The 21,448-nt window shown below is 51.4% G+C and overlaps 1 protein-coding gene across 1 annotated transcript; it reads left to right on the top strand.

Annotated features, from left to right (window-relative positions):
- The first annotated feature begins 589 nt into the window (after positions 1-589).
- LOC129404990 (vomeromodulin-like) lies at positions 590-10,636 on the top strand. Its single transcript, XM_055139940.1, has 13 exons — positions 590-651; positions 763-887; positions 1,450-1,987; positions 2,283-2,384; positions 2,607-2,688; positions 3,348-3,469; positions 4,040-4,130; positions 4,445-4,499; positions 5,193-5,266; positions 6,348-6,398; positions 6,781-6,903; positions 9,295-9,355; positions 10,590-10,636. Exons 1-13 carry the CDS (start codon positions 590-592, stop codon positions 10,634-10,636), a joined length of 1,533 nt encoding a protein of 510 aa, XP_054995915.1.
- The last annotated feature ends 10,812 nt before the right edge of the window (positions 10,637-21,448 follow it).

Here is a 21,448-nt window from a genome sequence, read left to right as displayed (position 1 = left end):
GCTGAGAGGCATGTGCAGAGACAGACAGACACATCCCCACAGGGACACAGAGGGACACGGACACCACTGACCAGACAGCACCTGTGGCCGTGTGAGTCCCTGACCGAGGGATACCACCTGCTTCCCAGGGACTCTCCAGGGAGGGCCCCAGAGGCAGGGAGAAGCTGACCCCAAGCATACATCCACACACAGAGGAGGCCACCGAGTACCCTCGCCCAGGACAACCGCGGACACTGGCCAGTGCTACCTGGGCTCTTGCCAGAGCCTGGAAAGGCCTTTGGTGTTGGTCCCGGGGTCAGTCCCAAGCTCCAGTTCCCCGTGGGTGACTGAGGCTCCCCCAAACAATATTGAGAAATGAAACGAGGCAGCGGGAGGTGGACCCTTGGGAAGAGACCTTGGGTCATCACTCACTCAGGGTGCATCTGAGACTCTTGAAGCAGTGTGGGGCCGGAGTCACCGAGTGGCGGAAGGCACGCCAGCTCAGCAGCGAGGACGCGCGACTGAACACGGCCCTAGCAGCACAGCGCCGGGGGCGGTGCAGGGGTGGGGTGTGTGTGACCAGCCCTCCTTTGCAGACATCAGCGCCAAGATGCTGAGCCTTGGGGCCACGGTCGTCGCCCTGGCCTTCCTGGCAGGAGTGGTTGACCCACAGTCAGTGCCGGAAAACCTTCCTGTCGCCCAACTTCCTGTGGATGCCGCGAACACACTTCCTGTGGATGCCGTGAACGCACCTCTGCCTCTGCCTCTGCCTCTGCCACTCAGCCTTCCCATTGCAAAGCCCTCTGGCCCAAGACAGCAACCAGCCAAAGGGAGTCCAGCTGGGGGCGCCGGAGGCAAGTGTCCAACCGTGGCCAGCTATAGGTTGTCAGCGGACAAGCTCCAGGAATGTAAGTACGCGCCCCACCCCCACCCACACAACCCCTGCAGCCACACTGCTGTCCCCGCACCAAAAGCAAGTCCCAGGGCAGAACTTCTCCAGCGGGAAGGGGCTTCTCAGACGGCAAAACATTCTGTTCCCACACCCCCCAAGCGCCTTCTCTCTGCCTTCCCGCATACCGTCTGCCTTGTCCCTGAGATGTGCCGACATTCTCCCTGCAGGGCACAGGGGAGCACAGTCCTGGGCAGGCTGGGCAGGAGCGTGGCCCTGCGCACAGGGGACAGGCCCCACGCAGGCCCACCAGCTCACTAAAGGCTCCAGCGGGCACGGGCTAGGCCTCTCGGGGGACAGGACAGGGGCCCAGGGAACGCGCACCTGCCTCCTGACGAGCGTGCACGGCCCACAGCACCCCTGGGCCAGCGGGACGCGAGCTCTCGGCTCCCGCCACCCCCCTACTCCCCGACCTCCTGACCCGGGACACAACAACACAGGGGAGCCCGGGCAGGGCCCCAGAGGTCCTCTGCCTCCATGGCAGGCTGCCCAGGGCAGTCACGCGTCTCTCGAATCCGCAGACCTGAATGGCAGCCTGCCCGTCAAGATCGAGGAGCTGGTCAAGTGCTCCGACGTGAACCTGGCTGGGCTCGTGGGCTCCCTGTTGAACACCGTGTGCGGCACCGACCTCCTGTCCCTGCTGCCCCTCGACGCTGTCTCTGGGCTGACAGACATCCTTCCCCTGAACATGCTGGGTGGCGTCCTGGGCAAGGGTGGCGAGGCCAAGGCCCCGAGCCCCGCCGAGGGCTCTGACGCTGCCACCGTCCCCGTGCCACCCGTGGTCCCCGACGGCCTGCCCGTCCCGGTCCCCGGGGCCGAGCCTGCCCTGGCTGCTGCTGCCGAACCCGTCTCCCAGATCGCCAACGATGTGGTTGCCAAGGCCAAGAGCGTGCCAGGGGCGGCTGGCAGCTTGCTGAAGGGCTTAGACTTGGGCAAGGTGGGCCCCGTCGGCGACCTCCTGAAGGTTGTTCCCACTGGCGTGGTCGGCGACACGCTGTCCTCCGTGACCTCCATTGGCTCAGGCACGGGTGGCCTGGACGTGAGCGGACTGCTGCTGAAGTGAGTGTCTCCCTGCCTGCGGGCTGGCCCCCCCCCCCCATCTGAGGAAAGCTGCTCCTTGGGACTTGGAGGGGAGAGCGTGACAGTCCCCGAGTCGGGGAAGCCTAATCCCAGCGGGCAGTCCTCTGCAGAGTCCAACCAGGGGACTCGGGCCACCACTTGTCAAGGGGTTCGGGGAGGGGCTCACTTGTGCCTGGGTGGTTGTGGCGATTCTTCACTGCTGCCCCAAAACTGTCTCCTGCTGCCCGGCCGCTTGCTGGAGACGTCACTGACCTCTGATGCTGTCCCTTTGCAGCGCAAAAGTGGGTGAGGTCACAGTGAACAGCGTCACATACACAATGACAGACGGCGGGGTGGAAGCCCGGGCCTCAGTCACCGTCGACGTGACAGCAGACGGGTGAGTAGAATTCCTTCTCCAGCCCTCGAAGGCGAGACTCATGCTCAGAGTCTGAAGCGGGTCGGGACACTGGATGAGCAGGAAGGCAGATCCCCGGAGGACAGGGACCCTCGGCCAGGTGCAGCCAGAGCTCTCCTCCTGACCCCTGGGACCCTTCGATACAAGGAGACAGGGAGCTGGTCCTCTCGCAGTTCCCGGCCAGCAAGAAACACCCCTCCCTAGGCACTCCTGCGCCAACCAGCAGGGGCCCAGCCTCAGCCCAGCCACCGAGAAAGCAAATGCTTTCTACATCCAGGCAGCCAGGGTGGGTGAAAGTCCGAGGGTCAGCGGTATGCACACGCCTTCCAGAACGCACCCAGCGAGAATGAAGAGGGGGCCCTGGGCTGACCTGCACACAACACCGCACCTGTGCGGGAAGGACGGAGCGCAGGCAGGCCCTGGACACACACGGGCAGGGACAGCGCTCGCCACCGGCAGCCACGCTCAGTGTGGACGCACTGCAGGGACTCCAACCCTCAGGCTGCCACCTGGCCGGGCCCCCACAACCCACCGGGTCTGTCCCCATCCCAAAGGAATCAGAATAGGCACCGGTCCAGGGTGGGGCTCCCGAGACACTCACCCCAGAGCCGAGCTGTTGGCACTGTGACCCTGTCCCAGGCATCTCCTCTCGAGCGGTCCCACGGCCACCTACAGGGGGAGACGTCTGAGGACTGGGAAGGGGGGCTACTCTCCAACCCACACTGAGTGTCTGCGTGGGTCAGACCCCACTCAGGGTCCCGGGATGGTCCTCTGAGGGTTGTGCTCATGCAAACCTCCCAGCAGTCCCTCCCCCAACCCACCTCACTTAGCCTGGGACAGACGCTCCCACCCCAAGGCCTGAGTCAGACAACGGGAGGCCGTGTGGTCTCACGTGCATCTCTCTACAGTGCCGCCGGAGTCGCGATCACCTTACTCGGGTTCCAGGTGGACATGGATGTAACAGTACTCATCACCAGTGCACACGACCCCGCTAACAACACCTGCCAACTCGAAGTCGAACAGAAGGCCATGGACGTCAACAAAGTGTCCATCACGCTGGTGAAGACGTACGTGAGACCGTCATCCTCATTGACCGCCTTAATATCCGGGCAGTCAACGAGGACACATGTCCGCACCCCACTTGGACACAAGCAGGAGAGCACTGAGCTTGGAGGGCAGTAGACAGAGGCCCAAGGAACCTGCGGTTTCGGTTGGGTGGGCACTGTGCTGGGAATGTGAGCCGCTTGCTCCCTGCTCATGGGTGTTATGTAACTGCTGCTCCTCGGGGACCTGGAAGTCTAGAGAAACTCACACTCACCAGTGTCACCAGTCCCGGCAGAGGGGCGTGGTGTCTCCCAGTGACAAGATTTAAGATTTGGCCGCTCTAGCCCTGGTCGGCTCCAGCCAATGGGCTCTTCTGGGTCTCGTGGTCTGAAGGGGATGACAGGGTCCCCATGAGAGAATGCAGGCTCAGACGGGGTCCCCGGGACCCCCGCACCTCCCCACCTACACGAGAGCTGGGTGAGAGCCGGTGGGGGCCTCACGACTCCACAGGGGCCCTGGAGGTGTCGGCCAGTCGGTCCCCTGAGGGCTTTGCTCCCATATGAGTCTCACCTGCCCTGCGCTGTCTTTCCCAGGGTCCTGGACACGCTGCCTCTGCCTCTGCCCCTGCCTCTATCCTTGGACGATGTGGTGCTGATGGCCCTGAGCGTGGAACTGACTGAGAACGTAAGTCCTGGCAAAGGGAAGTCCTGGCTCCGAGCTCCGGGCATGGTCTTGGGGGCAGGCAGGGAGGAGGCCGAGACTCACACGGGGGCAGCCACGAGGGGAGCCTGGAGGGACCTTGGGGGTCCTCGCTGAGTCCAGCACAGGCCAGACGGAGCCCCTCAGGCCCCAGAGTCCCCCTGCAGCCCGGAGAAGCCGAGAAGTTCTGTGACCAAAGGCAGGGAAGAGGACGGGAGGAAGGAGAGGCAGAGGGAGAAGGAGAAGGGTAGCGGGGGAGAGGGGGCTCTCACAGCTCAGCTGCTCTGCTGTATTCACAGGCTAAAGAATCTTCCTGCGCCATCCAGCTGGATGATTTCAACACAGGCAGGAATGGTGAGTTCAGACCCCCTACCCCCTGTTCCAAAGGGTCCTTGGCCAAGGATCCTGGGACCCAGCCTGGCAACACAAACCTGACAGGTGGGGGTGGGGGGCTGTTGGCTGACATCCAGGGACTGCCGGACACCCAGCAACACCAGTCTGCACCCTCTCCTCAGCTGCCCTGGGACGGGCCCAACTCTCTGCGCCAGTGTGGCTCCGTGTTTCGAGAGATGGGCTCACCGTCCTCAGGGGTCTCTGTGGGAGCTCCCGCACCCCAAATGTTGCCAGTGTTCGTGCATGAGGGGCACTAAGGGAAGAGGCCCCAGAACACCCTCTCCTGCCTGCAGCCACAAACCTCTCGGGCCTCACGAGAGGGACTGGGGGCCCCCTTGTCTGCAGAGCCGCCCAGCAGAGGGGATGGGGGACAATTCCCGCTCCCAAGCAGGGGACACAGGGACCTGCCAGGAAGTCTCCTCCCGCTAGAGGTTTGGCCGCATCGGCACGGGACCGAGGTCTCCTGGGCCTTCCCCCTATTGCCCTCAGACTGGTCCCAGGACGAATGCAGGAGACAGCTGCTTTCGGGCTGGCGTCTGGGATGAAACTGGAGTATACCCTGATCTCTATCCCGGGACAGAAGGCCCAGGCCCCGCAGCCACCAGAGCTGGCTGTAGCCCGGGCATGTGTACATGCTGTCCTTCCATCCTTCAGTGACCGGGGGAGTGTGCCAGTACACCATTGCCACGACCAAGATCTCTGCTGACGGCCTGTGCATCTCCTACTGTGTAAGTGTTCTCATGCCTGCATCCATGCTCTCCCAGAATGCCCAAACTCGTGGCCACATGCCCACCGAGGAGAGGACAGAAAGGTTTCCTGACAATTAGGTCCCGAGCTTGATTCCAGTCTCATCTCAAATGCACCCCCTGATGGGTAGGGGTAGGGCAATTTTCAGGCATCAGACCCGCAGGAGCTCCTGCTCCAGGTCTATGGTCTCCGCCACCCACTTATCTTGTGCACAGAGGGGCCTCAGAGTCTTTCCAGTCATGCCCACTACCTCCTGAGCAACAGCAAGTCTAGATGCTCGTGAAAAGACAGGAAACACTCAGGAGCTGGGTCCACACACTCTGCCCCATCACCATCACTTGGAAAGACAGCCCGGGCCAGCAGCCGAGGCACCCCCTCAGGCATACCCCCAGGGCTCCCATTCGGCACATGTCCTAAGGCCAGATGTGCTCATGAACAAAGATATACAGCCATGAAAAGCCAGGTAGGGGAGAGGAATTTAGCAAAAAGACAAAGAAGGGAAGGATTACACCAAGCATGAACGAGATAGGCGGACAGAAATGCTTGTACCGTTGGGAGCGCTGGAAGAAATGCAAGTGAAGGGAACGTTCACTTCTGTAGCGTAAAATATATCACGGTAGCAGATATGTCAACTGAAAGAAACAGAAATCCCAGAGATGTCGTGGAGAGTCCATGGACTCCCCCTCACACTGTTGTCCTTCCAGAACTTTCCCCTTCCCTGCCAAGGTGCGTTAGCATTTTGCAGTCAGAGGTGGAGATACTCAACAGGAAGGGTATATCTTGCTTCCTCTTGGATTACTCTTTGAACTTGAGATGCTTCTGTGAAGTCATCCATTTTCTTTAGGTCCTTTAGCTCGGTTCATAAAGTTGTTCAGAATCACCTCTTAAGATGGTTTCCTATTTTTGAGATGTGTCTTGTAATCTCTCCCCACAATGACAGGGCTTTTCCTGCTTTTTTCAACCTAGGCCAAATGCACCTGGAATAAAATCCCTGTCTTGATGCCCGGAAACCCCATGCCTAAGCACCCTAAAAATGACAGCGTTTCCTTAATCTTGTCCCAGAAAGCTGTCAAGACATATGTCAATCACTGTGTTGAACCGGTCAGGGTCAAGGTAAGTACTGTCCACAGAGCACCCTGCAATCACTCCAGTCTTGCTTCAGGCTGCTCTAAGTCAGTCGAGAGAACGCTGCACCCTGGTGGTGGGTGTTGGAACATTCTTCCTGAGAGGAATAGGAGGAGATGCTGGGGAGGGGGAGGATGCTGAGGTGCTTGTTTCCCAGAGGCTCGCAGAAGTGGTTTTGTGCTGGCTGGGGAAAGAATCTAACCCTACTCAGAGATGGCCCCAGTGAAGAAAGTCAGTGACCAAGAGTGGAAGCAGGGCAGGGGGCTTCTACCGGGAGGGGTGCGCCTCCTGGGAAGGGGGCAGAGGAAGGGGGTCTCTGACACAAACTGGGGCAGTTCCTCATCCTCTCCCACTCGGCTCACACGAACAGGTCCAGGATGTCGTAGCCCGGATCATCGATCTCTTCTACACCTACCCCTCGCCTACTACCGTGAGAGTGACCTTCAAGTTTGCGTTGTTGAGGGGCGGCCAGGAGTATGGCATGGCTACTGCTGTAAGTGCTGAATTCTCAGGCAGCACCAGTTCTCAGGAGGTGATGGGGGGGCTTCCTGGAAGGAAGAAGAAGAGACAGTGATCTCTGGGAGGAGCTTTCCCAAGCCTGAGGGCCAGAGGACCAGGTGTCTTGGAGGAGGAGTGTGGTCAGGATTTGGGGCTCCAAGGGAAGCAATAGAAGTTGGGGCAGCCATAGCTGGAAGCCTGCTTCATGAGCGGAATGAAGGCAGATGGAATAGAGAAGGGATCACTAAGAAAATGATGGCTGGAGGAATCAGTCGGGATAGGAGATGTGTGCTGAAAGTGGATAATGGACCCAACATGATGACCTCTCAGTGTCTTGTGTTGCAAGCCACAATGCCCAAAAGGAGAGAGTATGGGGAATATTGTCTGCCATGGAGGCAGGGGGAGGGTGGGTAAGAGGGGTATAGCAGGGATATTGGTGGTGGGGAATGTGCACTGGTGGAGGGATGGATGTTTGATCATTGTGAGATTGTAACCCAAACATGAAAGCTTGTAACTATCTCACGTAATTCAATAAAATTTAAAAAAAAGAAGAAGAAGAAGAAGTTGGGGTAGGATGAGACCAGCTGGGCCCTGCCCTGGACCGTTGACCTTGATCCATGGGGCTAAGTACAGGTGTGCTTAGAAGCCAGGTCAAGCTAGCAGTGGCCACTCATGCTCTTCTCTTTACTTCAGGTTGCCTTGTACTCCCATAACTGCAGAACTGCGAACGGTAAAATGGTGGCTGAAGTCAAGATGACTAGGTACTCTTTCACTCGCTCTCTCTGTCTCTCTGTCTCTCTCTGTCTCTCTGATTCCGTAATGCATCTAGAGTGGGCATTTTAAGAACCTATAGTAGGAATTTCGGTATAAAATTACACCAAAACTGTCACTGAAATGATCTTTTGGAAATCTCTAGTGAAATCAGTATAGGACTTTTTAGTTCAAATCCTCTTATTCCCTTCCAGATCCTCAAGTCTTCTCAGTATTGTCCAATTTGTCAATGATTTCCCTTAGGGGAGACTGAGGTGACAATCTGTCTTACACTTGGCTCTTAGTCTGTATTTGAAAATAATCTTTCCTTGTACCTTTTCTTCAACAGTACTCCTAAGATAACCACGATGCCTCCTGAGATTGTAAGTGGGTTTGATTTTGATTTTCAAGATGCTTGTCCATGAGATGAGAAATTCCTATGGTCCTAATGAAGGCAGTATTGGATCAGGACACTATCTTGTCTTTGGAGGAGAGCGTCACGCTGCTTAAAGAATGGGTTACCCCCACCCCCTTAGCACCAAAGACAGTATCCCCTCACTGGACGAGGACACACACACACACACACACACACACACACACACACACACACACACACACACACACTGACAGCTCTGCTCTCAGAAGCTCTGCCAAGTTTAAAATTGTGCTTTGCCCTGTCTTCTGCTTTGCTTCTTTATAGCCCACAGGGTGCTGAAAGCCCCAGGTATTTTCTTTCTAATGACTTCACTTAGCTACCAACCATCTTCACATCTTCCTTCCTCACTGTCTCAAAAGCAAGATTTACCTTTCCTAGGAACTGAGTCATGTCCCATTGTGTGTCTAGAACACACCTTCCTCTTCTTTCAATTTCTACAATGAACAGCTGTGTTCGATCAGGGACCCCCTATTCACTCAGCACTCAAGACATTCCCTGTGGGGGAACCATGTAGAACCCCACCTGAACCCAGTGCTCCTGCAGGCCTAGTGTGTGCTCCAGTCCACTGAGCTCTCTCTGGGCCCAGATTCCTTCTCTAACCTGTCATCTGACACTAGGCACCTGGGTAGTTTCTCAACGCCGTCACTGTCATAATGCTGTTAGGAACACAGGCGTGGTTTGTCTTTCTGAATTCGTTTGGCATTCTTCAGACAGATGCCTTGGAGAGCAATCCTGGCTCACAGTTAGTTCTTGTTTAAGCATTTGGAGTCACCCCGTACTGTGTCCCACATGTCCCACAGAGGCAGGGTCAGTTTGCATTCCCAGCAGCAGCAGGGAAGGTTCCTCTGTCCCCACACTCCTTCCAGTCTTCCTGACACAGATGTGGGTGAACTCTCCTCTTCCTTGATTTACCTGTCAAGCATAGTGCCGGGAGCGGTTTGGATGTGCCAGAGAGTGTTTGTCAGTTTGGGCAAAAGCACTACTCCCCTCCTCTATCCATTTTGTGTTCTTGACATGCTGTGGGTTTGTGTGGCACAATTTTGAGTATTAAAAATGATTCCCGTGCTAGATGCTCAGTGGCACAGAACACTGAGAAAGAAGGCCAATGGGTTGTGAAGCAGAGTCTGCCTAGAGTCCAACTCCCTGCTCTGAGGCACGGTCCAAGGGATGCCTCTGTTCTCATTCTTCCCTCTCTTCCAGATGGATGAGATGCCAGACCTGATGTCCACTGTGCTGCCCAAAGCAGTTTCTGCCATCACTGGTATGTGGCTTTGCTCCTGGAACCCTAGTAGAGGCACAGTCCCAAGGGAATGACACCACATGAGATTCTGCTGCACAACTGTGGAGGCACTGAGCACACGCCCCTCCCCCATGTGAATGAAATGACATCTTGGTATTCCAGCGAGGGACCTCAATGTCCTGAGACGACCTGGCAGAAAAACTGGGGTTCAAATGTGACTTCTCACAATCTTGCACCATCTAAGGCTCTTGCAGTCATCAGGGCCAAAAGGAGTCCCTGGACCACCCCCATCCTGCAAACAGAATTGGAGTCCCGGCATTTATGCCAGTGAGAGCAGATGGCAACAAATGCCTGTGTGCGTGTTTGCATGAGTTCTAAAGGGGCTCAAAGGACAGCACAGTGCTGAGCCTAATTTCCAGGCTTCTATACTACTGAAACCAGAAGTACCCTTCTCCCTCCCAATACAGATCCTATGTACCGGGCGCTTCCCAGCTCACTTCGGGATCTTCTCTGACCCTTGAACGCACACATGACGCACACAGGAATGCCTAGAGACTAGGTCCTGACTGAAATGAACCCTTGGAAAGACAGGGAGAGGCATCTCCTGGATCCACAGCCTGGCTAGCGCACTGTGGCTACTGGTGGCTGAAACGACCCAGCCTGTCCCTTCTTCCTTTCAACATTCACAAGATTCTCTCTTTGTTTTCAGATTGCATGAGTACGTGGAACCTTCCTCTTGGAGTATCTGCATACCCTGTGCCCTCTAGCAAGATCACAACACTTAAGTCGGTAAGACAGAGATGTGCAAACAGTTTCTGTGGGACCAAGTGCACGGAGGGCTCAAACCTTCAGAGCAGAAGAGCAGAGGATGGGACCCAGAGGCTCTGTCATCCCAGTCACTCGGGACAATGATCCAGCTCCACCTGACACCCCCCTTTCAATATCACACACACACACACACACACACACACACACACACACACACACACACACACACACATGCACACACACTTACCCAATTGGGTAAATGAAACAGACAAGCCACCTCCCAGAAAGAAAACTCTTTACATAGGAGATCAAAATATATGAAACTATTGTACATACTCCATCAACCTCTGTACCCCCTTCCCCCAACGCTGCTTATGTCCGGTACATCCATAAGGTCCCCTGCTATCTCCTGAGGACTCTCAGGCTCCGTCAGAGTGACTTAAATCCCCCCTGCTCCCATTCCTCAACTTTTGCTCCCGGAACCCAGAGAACATTCGAGAGAACTTGCTTCATGAAAATGGGTACAAGGGATGAGAATTTCAGTTACATTACCCACCAAGAAATCAGAAAGAGTCACAGTGGGATGGGATGGGATGGGATGGGATGGGATGGGATGGGATGGGATGGGATGGGATGGGATGGGATGGGATGGGATGGAGGGTGGGAGGTGAAATGGGTAAGAGGCTCATGAGGCAGGATCAAAGCTGAGAAGCTCCATACCCTCTTGTGTGTGCTATTCTTGGGGTACCATGATTAAGAGGTATACATAATTTCTGACTGGGGAGCAACTTCTCTCCCTGGGATCACACCTCAGAGGTCATGTCTGCCTGTTTGGAATAACCCCTATCTCTGCCAAGCTGATAACAAAGGTCTCTGGTGAGATGAGCAGCATCTGTCCATCAGTGTTAACCTACCTGCCTCCTCACCCCGCTCTAACCGGACAAGTCCTTAGACACCGATTCCCTTTCCAACTCAGCCTTGAGTCCAGGGACTGGACCCCTTGTTTCAGTTGCCTGGGCCAGAAAGTTCAACAATAAAACCATAGGGGCTCACAAGAAGGGATGGAGTGAGCTTCTGCAGTGACTTGGTTCAGGTCCCAGCAGGAACCCCAGGAGCCACCTCTTGGTTCTACCATTTCCAAATGGGTCCTGCTTCAGCTCTGCGTGAAGGTCTTCCAACCCAGAGGAGTCTCACCCTCCAGAACTTCCCAGAAGTGCTCCAGCAGTGCCCCCAAAGTGACCTCTGGGGTCCCCTTGGCCCATTCTTCACGGGAGTGCAGGACTCAGCAGGATGGAGCACAGTGGCTGGCTCAGTTGTTCAATTGGGGATTGAGCCCGCCTGATCAATCCCAAAGTGTAACGAGCTATGTTTTGTCTCCTCACAGAATGATCTTCATGTCGGAAAATAAGGCCAGCAACCTGTGCCAGAGTATTTCCCTAAATCAAATCACTCTAAATCTTCTCCAAGAAATGCTGAGCCAGGGCCGTCCTTACGATTAAGGCGACAGACAAGTAGGATAGTGTTCTGAACGTCTCAACTCCTCCTTGGAATTCCACCAACATGACCTTGAATTGACAAGTGCAAGAAAGGCATGCATCCAGGGACTGGGCATTTTGTAATCGTTTCTATAATAATTAACCTCTTTTCATGCAAAATGAGAGTCACTGTCTTCATTTCCCACAAACAGGAGCTGTTGATTAGGTCCAAGTCAAGTGAAAGCATTCCTCCCTGGGGACAGGAAAGCAATCCAAGGGTGCTGAGCAGCAACACCTAGGATGACTGCCTAGATGCTAGGGTACCATCATGATGATGATTAAGACTTTTCTTTCCCTCTCCTCTATGTCTCCAAATGTGTTCTTTTAAAAAAAAATTTATGGAATCACTGTGAGATGGTTCCAAGCTTTTGTGTTTGGGTTACAGTCACACAATGATCAAACACCCATCCCTCCACCAGTGCACATTCCCCACCACCAATATCCCCGGTATACCCCACACCTTTCCCACCCTCCCCTGCCTCCATGGCACACAACATTCCCCATAATCTCTCTCTATCTTGGGGCATTATGGCTTGCAACACAGACACTGAGAGGTCATCATGTTTGGTCCATTATCCACTTTCGGCACGCATCTCCCATCCTGACTGATTCCTCCAGCCATCATTTTCTTAGTGATCCCTTCTCTACTCCATCTGCCTTCTCCCCTCTGCTCGTGATCCAAATGTGTTCTTTTGTCCATTGATCCAACACAAAAATTGCACGGTGGCTAGCCTCTCTCTTCCTCATAGACATTTAGTGACATCATCCAAAAGCCTCAGGGACAGAGGAGAGCAGATAAGAGCCTGGCAGCATTGCAAAGAGAGAGTAACAAAGGAGACAGGTTTCCAGTCGGTGATACAGGCAAATCCAAGTGGCCATGAGAATACCTAGGAGGTGAGCTCAGGACAACACAAAATTCAGAGAACCTAGAAAAGAGGATGTGTGAAATACAACTCTAATTTCTCTAGCAGCCAGAGATCCTCTGGCTTGTGTCTGATGTCTATAGAACACACCTGCTCTACAACCAAAGTTTATATTAGGGATACTAAGGGTAGATAAGCGGAGTTGGTGAGACTAGGCCAAACACACAAAGAGGGCAGTACCCTTTCAAGTAAGGGCCAATATCATACCATTCTCTTTGACCCTCTGTCCAAACCGAAGGTGTCCATTTCTCCCAGACAAGTACATGCCATGGTCAACTTCCTCTCTAGTAATGGAAGCAAGCACAAGAGACTCACTTTTCTCACCGCTCCTTGCATTTCCTTTTCTGGGAATTGTGCTTGATTCTTTGCTCTATCAACAGCCCCAGTCCTCCTGCTTCTGTCTTCTCTCCATCCAAATTCTCAAGGTCCTAGCCACTGCCCTCATCCACATGGCAACTGCTTCTTCCTATTTCTGCCCTCCCAGCAATGATCCTTTCTCTACTCAACAGTCAGTCATCTGTATAAAACACATCTGCTCCCTCCTTAAAACCTTTCCAATCACACTGAGCCTGTGGAGAATTCAGAACCATGTATTGCTGATAGAAGTGGAAAAGTGGCTCCATCTCTGTGGAAACAGGTGGACTGTTTCTCTGTGGAAGGTAGATTTTACCTTTGATCCAGTACTTCCACTCTCAAATATGTGTCCCCAAAAAGCTTAAATCAGGCAGGTGTGTAATCCAGTTCTGTACAAGATTGTGCATGCAGCACTGATCCATGAAAATGTTTATCTATGGATGAATTCAAAACAAAAGTGGTCTGTTCTTGCATGTGTTACTGACAGTCATACAAAGGGTTGCAGGACTCACAGTTGCCACAAAGTGGGAAAAACTTGAGAGGATAAAGCTGAACAAACTAAGTCAACCATAAAGCATCCATATCTTATGATTCCCTTGGCCTCAATATTCAGAAGGGGTAAACCCAGAGACCAAGCACAAAGTAGTGGCTTAAGGAATACAGGAAGTGGCTTAGTGGCTGTAAGGTTTGTTCCTGAGGTGGTGGAAATGCCTTGAAAGTACGTGGAGGTGGTGGGTACTTAGCTGTGAATAGCTGTGAATGGGTAACATGGTTCTCCATGACTCCCTTTGAAATTCATATTCTTCTTACTTTACTTGAATTCTGCCTCCACTTAAATAATAGTGAAAAAGAAAACCACCCAACTCACATTAGCAGCAATCTACCAGGCACCCGAATGTTTTTCTAACCCTATTCTATGTAAAAGTAATCAGGGAAATGGCTTTAGTATAGAAATGGCTAATCCTGGTGCCGGTTAGGAAATATAAAGATAACGTTTGTGAGTCTCATACTTATTGGAAGTAAGACAGTGCTCACACACACAAGTATAGGGTCATGGTGTGTGCATGTGTGTGTGTGTGTGTGTGTGTGTGTGTGTGTGTGGCGTATGTGTATGTGCATGTGTTTTGTGTGTGTAAAGAATATTCAAAGAACAGTCACTGGTGAAAAAATTTGGCCAACATACCAACATAATAAAGTAGTATTAGATTGTAACCTAAAGCATAAGGTTATTATCCACAGTCTATATTAATATAAACAAATGATTCAATAAGTCAATAAAGGAAGCTGACTGTTGGGGACTGCTCAGGACCCTGAACAAAAGAGGACCCCGAAACCTTTACCCTGGACAAACCGGAAAATTCCATTACCAGCTTTGCTTGACCTGAGGCACAGGTGCCCTTGTGACAAAGGAAATAGCCAAACTCAAGAGGTAAAAGTAGCCCAGGGCAGTTAACTAAGAGACGCCATTAAGCCCCTAAGTAGAATACCTTCCTCTACCTAGTGCCTTCCTCCTGCCAGATGCTCCTGCCAGATAAACCCTTGCCTTCCTCTCCCCACTATTTCTCAATCTACTCTTGAAGAATGTTGTAAGCCCACCTAATACACCCCGAGCCTTTCCTTATTTGGTCTGAGAAGACACTTCCCTGATGATTGACAACTTATGTACCAACCCCCTGCTAAGAAAAGTATAAAGCCAGCGTGGCAGTTAATAAAGTTGCCCTTGATCGGCATGTGTCGTCTTGGGCCCCCTGTTTACTAACCTCACTAGTCTTATTTCAGATCGGGACCCTCACAGAATCCACCTAATTAGGAGCGCTTTCCACTGTTGTCTCTCCGCGGGCAGGAGCATCTGGCAGGAGGAAGGCACAAGGTAGAAGAAGGTATTCTACTTAGGGGCTTAATGGCGTCTCTTAGTTAACTGCCCTGGGCTACTTTTACCTCTTGAGTTTGGCTATTTCCTTTGTCACAAGGGCACCTGTGCCTCAGGTCAAGCAAAGCTGGTAATGGAATTTTCCGGTTTGTCCAGGGTAAAGGTTTCGGGGTCCTCTTTTGTTCAGGGTCCTGAGCAGTCCCCAACAGTCAGCTTCCTTTATTGACTTATTGAATCATTTGTTTATATTAATATAGACTGTGGATAATAACCTTATGCTTTAGGTTACAATCTAATACTACTTTATTATGTTGGTATGTTGGCCAAATTTTTTCACCAGTGACTGTTCTTTGAATATTCTTTACACACACAAAACACATGCACATACACATACGCCACACACACACACACACACACACACACACACACACACATGCACACACCATGACCCTATACTTGTGTGTGTGAGCACTGTCTTACTTCCAATAAGTATGAGACTCACAAACGTTATCTTTATATTTCCTAACCGGCACCAGGATTAGCCATTTCTATACTAAAGCCATTTCCCTGATTACTTTTACATAGAATAGGGTTAGAAAAACATTCGGGTGCCTGGTAGATTGCTGCTAATGTGAGTTGGGTGGTTTTCTTTTTCACTATTATTTAAGTGGAGGCAGAATTCAAGTAAAGTAAGAAGAATATGAATTTCAAAGGGAGTCATGGAGAACCATGTTACCCATTCACAGCTATTCACAGCTAAGTACCCACCACCTCCACGTACTTTCAAGGCATTTCCACCACCTCAGGAACAAACCTTACAGCCACTAAGCCACTTCCTGTATTCCTTAAGCCACTACTTTGTGCTTGGTCTCTGGGTTTACCCCTTCTGAATATTGAGGCCAAGGGAATCATAAGATATGGATGCTTTATGGTTGACTTAGTTTGTTCAGCTTTATCCTCTCAAGTTTTTCCCACTTTGTGGCAACTGTGAGTCCTGCAACCCTTTGTATGACTGTCAGTAACACATGCAAGAACAGACCACTTTTGTTTTGAATTCATCCATAGATAAACATTTTCATGGATCAGTGCTGCATGCACAATCTTGTACAGAACTGGATTACACACCTGCCTGATTTAAGCTTTTTGGGGACACATATTTGAGAGTGGAAGTACTGGATCAAAGGTAAAATCTACCTTCCACAGAGAAACAGTCCACCTGTTTCCACAGAGATGGAGCCACTTTTCCACTTCTATCAGCAATACATGGTTCTGAATTCTCCACAGGCTCAGTGTGATTGGAAAGGTTTTAAGGAGGGAGCAGATGTGTTTTATACAGATGACTGACTGTTGAGTAGAGAAAGGATCATTGCTGGGAGGGCAGAAATAGGAAGAAGCAGTTGCCATGTGGATGAGGGCAGTGGCTAGGACCTTGAGAATTTGGATGGAGAGAAGACAGAAGCAGGAGGACTGGGGCTGTTGATAGAGCAAAGAATCAAGCACAATTCCCAGAAAAGGAAATGCAAGGAGCGGTGAGAAAAGTGAGTCTCTTGTGCTTGCTTCCATTACTAGAGAGGAAGTTGACCATGGCATGTACTTGTCTGGGAGAAATGGACACCTTCGGTTTGGACAGAGGGTCAAAGAGAATGGTATGATATTGGCCCTTACTTGAAAGGGTACTGCCCTCTTTGTGTGTTTGGCCTAGTCTCACCAACTCCGCTTATCTACCCTTAGTATCCCTAATATAAACTTTGGTTGTAGAGCAGGTGTGTTCTATAGACATCAGACACAAGCCAGAGGATCTCTGGCTGCTAGAGAAATTAGAGTTGTATTTCACACATCCTCTTTTCTAGGTTCTCTGAATTTTGTGTTGTCCTGAGCTCACCTCCTAGGTATTCTCATGGCCACTTGGATTTGCCTGTATCACCGACTGGAAACCTGTCTCCTTTGTTACTCTCTCTTTGCAATGCTGCCAGGCTCTTATCTGCTCTCCTCTGTCCCTGAGGCTTTTGGATGATGTCACTAAATGTCTATGAGGAAGAGAGAGGCTAGCCACCGTGCAATTTTTGTGTTGGATCAATGGACAAAAGAACACATTTGGATCACGAGCAGAGGGGAGAAGGCAGATGGAGTAGAGAAGGGATCACTAAGAAAATGATGGCTGGAGGAATCAGTCAGGATGGGAGATGCGTGCCGAAAGTGGATAATGGACCAAACATGATGACCTCTCAGTGTCTGTGTTGCAAGCCATAATGCCCCAAGATAGAGAGAGATTATGGGGAATGTTGTGTGCCATGGAGGCAGGGGAGGGTGGGAAAGGTGTGGGGTATACCGGGGATATTGGTGGTGGGGAATGTGCACTGGTGGAGGGATGGGTGTTTGATCATTGTGTGACTGTAACCCAAACACAAAAGCTTGGAACCATCTCACAGTGATTCCATAAATTTTTTTTTAAAAGAACACATTTGGAGACATAGAGGAGAGGGAAAGAAAAGTCTTAATCATCATCATGATGGTACCCTAGCATCTAGGCAGTCATCCTAGGTGTTGCTGCTCAGCACCCTTGGATTGCTTTCCTGTCCCCAGGGAGGAATGCTTTCACTTGACTTGGACCTAATCAACAGCTCCTGTTTGTGGGAAATGAAGACAGTGACTCTCATTTTGCATGAAAAGAGGTTAATTATTATAGAAACGATTACAAAATGCCCAGTCCCTGGATGCATGCCTTTCTTGCACTTGTCAATTCAAGGTCATGTTGGTGGAATTCCAAGGAGGAGTTGAGACGTTCAGAACACTATCCTACTTGTCTGTCGCCTTAATCGTAAGGACGGCCCTGGCTCAGCATTTCTTGGAGAAGATTTAGAGTGATTTGATTTAGGGAAATACTCTGGCACAGGTTGCTGGCCTTATTTTCCGACATGAAGATCATTCTGTGAGGAGACAAAACATAGCTCGTTACACTTTGGGATTGATCAGGCGGGCTCAATCCCCAATTGAACAACTGAGCCAGCCACTGTGCTCCATCCTGCTGAGTCCTGCACTCCCGTGAAGAATGGGCCAAGGGGACCCCAGAGGTCACTTTGGGGGCACTGCTGGAGCACTTCTGGGAAGTTCTGGAGGGTGAGACTCCTCTGGGTTGGAAGACCTTCACGCAGAGCTGAAGCAGGACCCATTTGGAAATGGTAGAACCAAGAGGTGGCTCCTGGGGTTCCTGCTGGGACCTGAACCAAGTCACTGCAGAAGCTCACTCCATCCCTTCTTGTGAGCCCCTATGGTTTTATTGTTGAACTTTCTGGCCCAGGCAACTGAAACAAGGGGTCCAGTCCCTGGACTCAAGGCTGAGTTGGAAAGGGAATCGGTGTCTAAGGACTTGTCCGGTTAGAGCGGGGTGAGGAGGCAGGTAGGTTAACACTGATGGACAGATGCTGCTCATCTCACCAGAGACCTTTGTTATCAGCTTGGCAGAGATAGGGGTTATTCCAAACAGGCAGACATGACCTCTGAGGTGTGATCCCAGGGAGAGAAGTTGCTCCCCAGTCAGAAATTATGTATACCTCTTAATCATGGTACCCCAAGAATAGCACACACAAGAGGGTATGGAGCTTCTCAGCTTTGATCCTGCCTCATGAGCCTCTTACCCATTTCACCTCCCACCCTCCATCCCATCCCATCCCATCCCATCCCATCCCATCCCATCCCATCCCATCCCATCCCATCCCATCCCACTGTGACTCTTTCTGATTTCTTGGTGGGTAATGTAACTGAAATTCTCATCCCTTGTACCCATTTTCATGAAGCAAGTTCTCTCGAATGTTCTCTGGGTTCCGGGAGCAAAAGTTGAGGAATGGGAGCAGGGGGGATTTAAGTCACTCTGACGGAGCCTGAGAGTCCTCAGGAGATAGCAGGGGACCTTATGGATGTACCGGACATAAGCAGCGTTGGGGGAAGGGGGTACAGAGGTTGATGGAGTATGTACAATAGTTTCATATATTTTGATCTCCTATGTAAAGAGTTTTCTTTCTGGGAGGTGGCTTGTCTGTTTCATTTACCCAATTGGGTAAGTGTGTGTGCATGTGTGTGTGTGTGTGTGTGTGTGTGTGTGTGTGTGTGTGTGTGTGTGTGTGTGTGTGTGTGTGTGTGATATTGAAAGGGGGGTGTCAGGTGGAGCTGGATCATTGTCCCGAGTGACTGGGATGACAGAGCCTCTGGGTCCCATCCTCTGCTCTTCTGCTCTGAAGGTTTGAGCCCTCCGTGCACTTGGTCCCACAGAAACTGTTTGCACATCTCTGTCTTACCGACTTAAGTGTTGTGATCTTGCTAGAGGGCACAGGGTATGCAGATACTCCAAGAGGAAGGTTCCACGTACTCATGCAATCTGAAAACAAAGAGAGAATCTTGTGAATGTTGAAAGGAAGAAGGGACAGGCTGGGTCGTTTCAGCCACCAGTAGCCACAGTGCGCTAGCCAGGCTGTGGATCCAGGAGATGCCTCTCCCTGTCTTTCCAAGGGTTCATTTCAGTCAGGACCTAGTCTCTAGGCATTCCTGTGTGCGTCATGTGTGCGTTCAAGGGTCAGAGAAGATCCCGAAGTGAGCTGGGAAGCGCCCGGTACATAGGATCTGTATTGGGAGGGAGAAGGGTACTTCTGGTTTCAGTAGTATAGAAGCCTGGAAATTAGGCTCAGCACTGTGCTGTCCTTTGAGCCCCTTTAGAACTCATGCAAACACGCACACAGGCATTTGTTGCCATCTGCTCTCACTGGCATAAATGCCGGGACTCCAATTCTGTTTGCAGGATGGGGGTGGTCCAGGGACTCCTTTTGGCCCTGATGACTGCAAGAGCCTTAGATGGTGCAAGATTGTGAGAAGTCACATTTGAACCCCAGTTTTTCTGCCAGGTCGTCTCAGGACATTGAGGTCCCTCGCTGGAATACCAAGATGTCATTTCATTCACATGGGGGAGGGGCGTGTGCTCAGTGCCTCCACAGTTGTGCAGCAGAATCTCATGTGGTGTCATTCCCTTGGGACTGTGCCTCTACTAGGGTTCCAGGAGCAAAGCCACATACCAGTGATGGCAGAAACTGCTTTGGGCAGCACAGTGGACATCAGGTCTGGCATCTCATCCATCTGGAAGAGAGGGAAGAATGAGAACAGAGGCATCCCTTGGACCGTGCCTCAGAGCAGGGAGTTGGACTCTAGGCAGACTCTGCTTCACAACCCATTGGCCTTCTTTCTCAGTGTTCTGTGCCACTGAGCATCTAGCACGGGAATCATTTTTAATACTCAAAATTGTGCCACACAAACCCACAGCATGTCAAGAACACAAAATGGATAGAGGAGGGGAGTAGTGCTTTTGCCCAAACTGACAAACACTCTCTGGCACATCCAAACCGCTCCCGGCACTATGCTTGACAGGTAAATCAAGGAAGAGGAGAGTTCACCCACATCTGTGTCAGGAAGACTGGAAGGAGTGTGGGGACAGAGGAACCTTCCCTGCTGCTGCTGGGAATGCAAACTGACCCTGCCTCTGTGGGACATGTGGGACACAGTACGGGGTGACTCCAAATGCTTAAACAAGAACTAACTGTGAGCCAGGATTGCTCTCCAAGGCATCTGTCTGAAGAATGCCAAACGAATTCAGAAAGACAAACCACGCCTGTGTTCCTAACAGCATTATGACAGTGACGGCGTTGAGAAACTACCCAGGTGCCTAGTGTCAGATGACAGGTTAGAGAAGGAATCTGGGCCCAGAGAGAGCTCAGTGGACTGGAGCACACACTAGGCCTGCAGGAGCACTGGGTTCAGGTGGGGTTCTACATGGTTCCCCCACAGGGAATGTCTTGAGTGCTGAGTGAATAGGGGGTCCCTGATCGAACACAGCTGTTCATTGTAGAAATTGAAAGAAGAGGAAGGTGTGTTCTAGACACACAATGGGACATGACTCAGTTCCTAGGAAAGGTAAATCTTGCTTTTGAGACAGTGAGGAAGGAAGATGTGAAGATGGTTGGTAGCTAAGTGAAGTCATTAGAAAGAAAATACCTGGGGCTTTCAGCACCCTGTGGGCTATAAAGAAGCAAAGCAGAAGACAGGGCAAAGCACAATTTTAAACTTGGCAGAGCTTCTGAGAGCAGAGCTGTCAGTGTGTGTGTGTGTGTGTGTGTGTGTGTGTGTGTGTGTGTGTGTGTGTGTGTGTGTGTCCTCGTCCAGTGAGGGGATACTGTCTTTGGTGCTAAGGGGGTGGGGGTAACCCATTCTTTAAGCAGCGTGACGCTCTCCTCCAAAGACAAGATAGTGTCCTGATCCAATACTGCCTTCATTAGGACCATAGGAATTTCTCATCTCATGGACAAGCATCTTGAAAATCAAAATCAAACCCACTTACAATCTCAGGAGGCATCGTGGTTATCTTAGGAGTACTGTTGAAGAAAAGGTACAAGGAAAGATTATTTTCAAATACAGACTAAGAGCCAAGTGTAAGACAGATTGTCACCTCAGTCTCCCCTAAGGGAAATCATTGACAAATTGGACAATACTGAGAAGACTTGAGGATCTGGAAGGGAATAAGAGGATTTGAACTAAAAAGTCCTATACTGATTTCACTAGAGATTTCCAAAAGATCATTTCAGTGACAGTTTTGGTGTAATTTTATACCGAAATTCCTACTATAGGT

This window comes from Sorex araneus, chromosome 5 (assembly GCF_027595985.1).
Source record: "Sorex araneus isolate mSorAra2 chromosome 5, mSorAra2.pri, whole genome shotgun sequence".
NCBI lineage: Eukaryota > Metazoa > Chordata > Mammalia > Eulipotyphla > Soricidae > Sorex > Sorex araneus.
The sequence above is the reverse complement of the archived record's forward strand: the minus strand, read 5'-3'. Positions and strand labels throughout refer to the sequence as shown.